Genomic DNA, 7,248 nt, shown 5'->3' with positions numbered 1-7,248 from the left:
GCCTAAAGAGCTGAAAATATTTACTATTTTTATAGAACAAGTTTGCTGGCTCCTGGGGTAGACTAAGGTATTTCTGAAGTGAATGAACAGGCTTTTCCTATTTTCTTGTTAAGCCAACCTGTAGAAGGAGCAGGGAATATTACTCTCATAACCCGCGATTATCCCATAATAACACAGGTTGTAACCTGTTTGTCTTGCTGTCAGTCAGGCTGGTAACACAACTTATACATGTAGGGGAGAAAAATCATAACTCATTTTACCTGAAATGATTTGCTTTTGCTTTTTTAAATGTTCCATGTTTGTTATCAGATTATTTTTATGGAGCAGGAAACACTTACAAGAAGCAGATAAGGAAAGCATCTGATTGACAAGGAGATTAACCAGACAGCTAGTTCTTAGCAGCAACTGCTGCTTCAGGAAAGGAGGAACTCCTCCAAGAGTGTGGAGCAGCTGGCAGTCTTCCTCATCCTCCTAGGGACACCCACCCCTAGCCAGTTGGGGGTGGGGTGGGGATGGGAGCATGGGGGGGAACTTATTCTGAATGATCAATAACCCTGGCCTCTACCAGACACACAGGCCTTGAGTTGTTGGCCCGGTTAGGGAGATTAGCTGTCATATTTGATTCTTCCAGTTTCATTTAGATCTTAACAACTCTTCCTGTCCTATTACTAACTTATCGAAGGGAAGTCGGGCTCTGAATATATAGCTTACCACAATAGCATCCTAGAAGACCCCACTCAGGTTAGAAATAGTTCTGCTTGCTTGTAATGTACAATTTATCATTCAGTGGGAGTTTTTCTTCCTCCTCCTTCTCTTCGCCCAGGTCCCTTTTTTACCCCCCATGCCCTTAAACTCAAGCAACCATTTTCCTAGGCAGATAGCAGACCCGCTGCATTAGTGGTTCTCAACCAGGGACAGTTTTGTCCCCCAAGGGATATTTGGCAAAGTTTAGAGACGTTTTTGGTTGTCACAATTTTATGTGTGCAGTGGGGCTGTTGCTGGTATCAGCAGTAAGGGGTGCTGCTGCACGTCCTACAGTGCTCAGGACAGCCCCTCAGCAAAGAGTTTTCTGGCCCCAAATGTCACTGGTGCCGAGGTTGACAGCCCCTGCTTGAGATGCTGTTCTTCCACGTTCCTCATGTCCTGTTCTATTGGGTTTCTAGTAGTTGTCCTCCTCAGATTTTCTTTTCCAGATTTTTTTCCTTCCAGCTTTTTGCATTAAGCAGAATTTGTTTTGAATTACAGAGAATATTATCAGAGGGGTCTGTAAATCATCAGAATCTCTCCTGCATCAAGTGTTACCTCGTGTGGGGTACAGGAAAGAGAGAGAGCTGGGAGATCTAGGTTTGAGTCCTTGCTCTGGGTTTGGGAGTCAGATAATTTTTTTAACCGAGTTTTCCCATGTGTCAAGTAAAACTACTAGAATCTTTCCTAAATACCTTTCTGGGTAGTTGTTGGATAAAATGGTGGTGTGTGTGACAGTATGTTAAAAAATGTAACATGGAAAGAATGTTGTAACAATGATGTTATTCCCTAGAGACCAAGTAGACCTTGCTATCCTAAGAGTTGAACTGAAACAGGGAAATAATGGGGCTAAAGAATTATGCAATCACACTTGAAAAGACTTAGCTATTTACTTAATAGAAATGAGAGTAGGGAGGATTAGAAAGATTGGTTAACGAAGATCTGCTTAATAGGCTCTTTATTAAGGAGTGTAGAAATAACGCATTTTGAGAACATTAAAACCTCATAATAAGAACCAGAAACAAAACATGGATGCCTGCAATCTCTGCGGTTCTTTCACATTATCCTGGAGGTCCTAGCCATTAAAATAAAAGTATTGCTAAAGTATTAGACATGAACAGACAACTAATGTTACTTAGAAATAATAGTACCAACGGGCCGAGCCCGTGGCGCACTCGGGAGAGTGCGGTGCTGGGAGCAGCAGCAGCGCTCCTGCCGCGGGTTCGGATCCTATATAGGGATGACCGGTGCGCTCACTGGCTGAGCGCGGTGCAGACGGTCTCAAAAAGGACAAAAAAAAAAAAAAAGAAATAATAGTACCAACGGGCCGAGCCCGTGGCGCACTCGGGAGAGTGCGGCGCTGGGAGCAGCAGCAGCGCTCCTGCCGCGGGTTCGGATCCTATATAGGGATGACCGGTGCGCTCACTGGCTGAGCGCGGTGCAGACGGTCTCAAAAAGGACAAAAAAAAAAAAAAAGGAATAATAGTACCAACAATAACTATTTAGAAAATATAGGAGAAAAAGATCCCCATCCATAGTATCAACAAAAAAATATGCAGTATCTAACCAACATGAGATCTTTATGGAGGAAACTATAATTTTTTACTGAAAGACAGAAAAGAAACATGTTATACAGTGAGGTTTATATTCAGAGGTAGGTAATATAGGTGTGGCTAAATTATTATCTCCGGTTTTATTGCCGAGGAACTGAGGCTCGAAGTGGGTTGAGTGGCTTTCTTAAGGTCACACAGCTAGTTACCAGGTCTTTTTGACACCTACCATTGGATGTTCTCATATTCCCCAAACAGGATTTCGTATTGGTTTCTGAAAGACATTTTCCTAACTAGTTTCTTCTCAGTGATTTTATGTGTTTGGAGTGTGGCTTTGCTATTTTCTATATTGTACCATTGGAGAAACATTTCTCCTGACATTTTCGGGACAGGAAGAGATCTGGCTTCCATGAATAGGCCACCCATCTCATCTTTCTGCCATTGTTGGTTCTAAATAAAGATGTGACTCCCTAGCAAACAGGAGGGCCTACAATGTCCAAGAATCATGGCTTTATGAAGTTTCTTGTCGGCTCATAAATACTTTTTGCATTGGAGATGGACTTAAAAAATGGATGACCATTTTTTGGTAACTCAAATCCAACTGATCTATTCACCAAATGCTTACTATTTAATGAATCCCGAGGCAAATTGCCATTCTTTTATTGGCTTTATAAATTTGGACTTCTATATATATTGGGCTTTTAACTGTATTAGCAATGTTAGTAATGGCGGCACTGTGTTAAATGTATACATTATATCATGCCATTTAATCCAACACAATACCACAAAGTTAGGTATTATCATCTCCATTTTACAGATGAGAAAATTGAAGCTGAGAGTTAAGAGACTTGTCCATACAGCTGTTTAATGGTAGAGTTATAATTTGAACTCAGCTATGCCTGGGTTTTAGCCATTGTGCTATCCTGTTAGGGCTGCCTAGTAACTCTTAGATACAAGCTTTCAATCCATGGCCACTTAAAAATAGAAAAAAAATGAAGAAAATATGAAAATATAAAATATGAAAAAAAATCTTCATAATATCCAATGACCTGCTAATGCTGTATTTAGTAGATAACCCAAGATTGCTTGACTTTAAATGAATTTGTGAAATGCTATAATTTTCTTCTGTTGTTATTGATGTACTTGTTCAAATTCCTTTTGAGAATGCACATTTGTTTTGAAACCAAACCTGTCTTTCTTGCCTACATTTCAGTCAGAACTAAGACATGGTCCGTTTTACTATATGAAGCAGCCACTCACCACAGACCCTGTTGATGTTGTACCGCAGGATGGACGGAATGATTTCTACTGCTGGGTTTGTCACCGGGAAGGCCAAGTCCTTTGCTGTGAGCTCTGTCCCCGGGTTTATCACGCTAAGTGTCTGAGACTGACATCGGAACCAGAGGGGGACTGGTTTTGTCCTGAATGTGAGGTTAGTTCCTGATGAATGAATGCATTACCTGCCTCGTTTCCTCTCCTTTCTTTTTCTTCTTTTTATTTTTAATTTTTCAAGTAACTCAGGTATAGGGAAAAGAAAAATATGCCTTCCACCAGCTCTATCCTAGTCGCCCCCTTTTTGGAACAACATTGGCAGTGGTCACAGCACTGCAGCCGTTGGAAAGACAGTTGCACTGAATCTTGTTTTTGATTCTTCATGGGTCTTTGGATCGCTTTAAGATCTGTAACCATCTCTCTGATTCTTCTATAATGAACGACTTGGAAGTTAACTTATAAATCTTTAATAGTTCACACACTTTGAAAAGATCTTGTGCTGTTTTTCTCCTTTTTGGATGTTGTCTCCTGCTGCATCATTGAACCATCAGCAGTAGCTAAGCTGGGAAGACCTATTTTGGTTGTATGTTCCGAATGGTGGCCATCTGACACTTTCTTTTATGTAACAAGTATTTCTTGAGTGCCTGTTAGGTGCTGGGAATTCGACAGTGCACGGGAAAACAGGCATGAATCACTTTTCTTTTCAGCAGATAAGGACAAAAACCAAAATAATAAAGTTGTGTATAATAAATTAGGAGAAAAGTGCTATAAAGAAAACATTGAGGATGGGGAATGGGAAGTTTATTGCGATGCAAGATGTTTTCATTTTAAATATTGAGGTCTTGGAAGGCCTAAGATTTGAGAAAGACCTGAGGAGGGGAGGAATGAGCCCTACAGCCATTTGGGGGAGGCCTTACAGGCAGGGAGAGCTGCAGGTACAGATCCAGAGGTGGCAGCTCGCTGAGCCTAGTGAAGGTAATGTGTATGTGTCATTCGTAGCAAAGCCCCAATACTCTTCGTTAAGCCAGTTAATTATTAGGTTTCCACTCTTCTGAGGTGGCTTCTGTTCTGTTTTGACTCTCAACTGTGGTGCTCCTATGAAGTGCTGAAAATAAAAATGTCATCTACAAAATCATTTAATGTGGAATGTCTCTTGGATTCAAAGGCACATTGGAATTATATCTCAAATGAGGAAGGTTTCTATGTGTGAAATGGAAAAGTCACACAGATTTCTTTAGTAGGGGAAAAAGCAAGCTATAGGACAGGGTCTGTGGTATTGTTTTTGTTTAGGGAAAGGAGAGACATAGAAATCTATGAAAAGAAATTAGAGATCTCAAATGAGGAAGGTTTCTATGTGTGAAATGGAAAAGTCACACAGATTTCTTTAGTAGGGGAAAAAGCAAGCTATAGGACAGGATCTGTGGTATTGTTTTTGTTTAGGGAAAGGAGAGACATAGAAATCTATGAAAAGAAATTAGATGTCCGTTCAATGTGATGATGACAGTGTAATGATATTCTTACTTCTACAATGGCAGACAAGGACCACTGGTTCTCTCTGGATTACTCTAGATAAGTACTTACGTAGGATGTGTTTTGCTCAGTGACACTGTCTTCTGTGTTCAGAGCCTGACCTCATTCTACTGTATTTTGTGTGGGAAATGGAGCCTTTACCATTTTTCTTTTGTCTTGGCCAACTCTTCCCAATTTTATATTGCAAAAAAGACAGTGGCTCAGGTAGGATGCTTTCAAGGTAAGCAATAGCTGAAACAGTAGGGATTTATTATCGTCAGGTGTAGGAAGAGCCCAGAGACCAGGCTAGGGTCAGGCTCTTTCCTTCTCATTGTTGAGCTGATGTGTCCCCCATGGCCTTTAGGTGGCTGCTGGGAGTTCAAGTGTCATGTGTAGATAGACAACAGTCCCCCTAGAGGAGGGTGGCTCTCCTTGCATCTCCTCCTTTTATCAGGTGGAAGGATTTTGTCCATGAGCTCCCAGATGATTTGCCCTTGGGCTCATTGGTCAGCATTGGATCACCAGTCCCTATGCAAAAAAGGCTTGATAGATGCTCATCCAGCACTTCTTGTGTTTGGGAGCCAGGCATTGCCAGCCAGGAGGAGGAAGGGGTGGAGGGTGGGACTGATGACAGTGTTTGCCATGGATGGTTCCCTGGAAACCAACTGGAATGCAAATAAGCAGGTGGGCCCCGAATTTCTTCCAGGGATGAATTGGTAAGGCAGTCAGCTGAGAGAACTGGATGTTTCTGTCCCTGATAGCTATGCACTTAGATGAATGCGTCATCCTGGGTTTCAGCTTGAGTGACTCTCGTCCTGCCCTTTTCCTCGACTACCGAGACCCATTGAGAGTTCCATCTGGAGGCCCCAGAGATGTGAAGAGTGGAAACTGAATCCAAATTAATTGGAGAAAACTTTTCAGCTCTTCCTACACAGATGGTTAGAGTGTTTCCTGACATCATCGGAATTTGCTATTTTTGTAGTTGCTGCTACATAAGGATTCTGAAGCCCTCAGATATCCTATCAGATTTACACAGCAGGATCGGTTGCAGACCTTTCATGGGGTCTCTTCTTTGATGGGAATTTCTCTTGTGAAATAACATGTATTGCCTATGGGGATGGACAGCTAGAGTATGCCCATCACATAGTTTGCCCTGAGGGGGTTGACGTCAGTGGTGATAGACAATGGAGTCATATTTATTTTTAGTCCACTACCAATCCTTGGATTCCTTCTACAGGGAAGTCTGTCCCTTTCTATCAGTGATGTCATTGAGTTAATGCCTTGTCAGTTTCCTGAAAGATAGCCCAGAACCTTGAGAGGCTCAGCCTAAGTGGTTGATATGTATTTGTCCTGTGAGATGACCCTGAAAACATCAGTGGCCTTTCCTTTCATATCCCATTCTTGAAACCCAAAGGTTATAATAGTGANAAAACATCAGTGGCCTTTCCTTTCATATCCCATTCTTGAAACCCAAAGGTTATAATAGTGATGATTTTTCAGGACCCTGTCTACCCACACCTTTCTCAGATCATGTCTTCATGAGTTAGAAACACTTCCTAGTAAGGTAATAAATGGATTGTTGAGCTTCTTAATTTTAACCCACTGATCCAGTACATTTTGGTCTAGTAGGTCAGAGTCCTTGTTAAGCAAAACTAGTCTCATTTATATGGGGATTGGTTTTTATGTGTGAGTTCATCGAAAAATAGAAGGAAAGGGAAATAATTACATGAATAGTAATTTCTTTTTTCTAACCAGACATTTGTGTATGATTTTGACTTGTAGAAAATTACAGTAGCAGAGTGCATCGAGACCCAGAGTAAAGCCATGACAATGCTCACCATCGAACAGTTGTCCTACCTGCTCAAGTTTGCTATTCAGAAAATGAAACAGCCAGGGGTAAGAAGAATGCTCCTCTGGTATACGGATAAAAGAAATAGTGACTTTTCTTTTGTTCTCTTAACCTTCTACATGCTCCTTATATGCTTAGCTTTTCAGGCACCTTATATGTTCTTTAGGCCTTCTAGTGTGCCCAAATTCAAATATCTGTAGATTAAAGATAAGGTACAGGGCCGACCCCGTGGCGCACTTGGGAGAGTGCGGCGCTTGGAGCGTAGTGGTGCTCCCGCCACGGGTTCGGATCCTATATAGGGATGGCCGGTGCGCTCACTGGCTG

The 7,248-nt window shown here is 41.7% G+C and overlaps 1 protein-coding gene across 1 annotated transcript in view; it reads left to right on the top strand.

Moving 5' to 3' along the window:
• LOC103590334 (protein kinase C-binding protein 1-like) overlaps positions 1-7,248 on the top strand; it is a 27,947-nt gene that overhangs the window by 15,328 nt on the left and 5,371 nt on the right. The window contains exons 3-4 of the mRNA XM_008572550.1: positions 3,583-3,726; positions 6,858-6,971. Of these exons, the coding sequence (XP_008570772.1) occupies positions 3,583-3,726; positions 6,858-6,971 (258 nt within the window). The remainder of the gene's footprint in view (positions 1-3,582; positions 3,727-6,857; positions 6,972-7,248) is intronic.

Source organism: Galeopterus variegatus, unplaced genomic scaffold (genome assembly GCF_000696425.1).
Source record: "Galeopterus variegatus unplaced genomic scaffold, G_variegatus-3.0.2 Scaffold805, whole genome shotgun sequence".
Taxonomy (NCBI): domain Eukaryota; kingdom Metazoa; phylum Chordata; class Mammalia; order Dermoptera; family Cynocephalidae; genus Galeopterus; species Galeopterus variegatus.
Note: the sequence above shows the minus strand (reverse complement) of the source record. Positions and strands in the feature narration are given on the sequence as shown.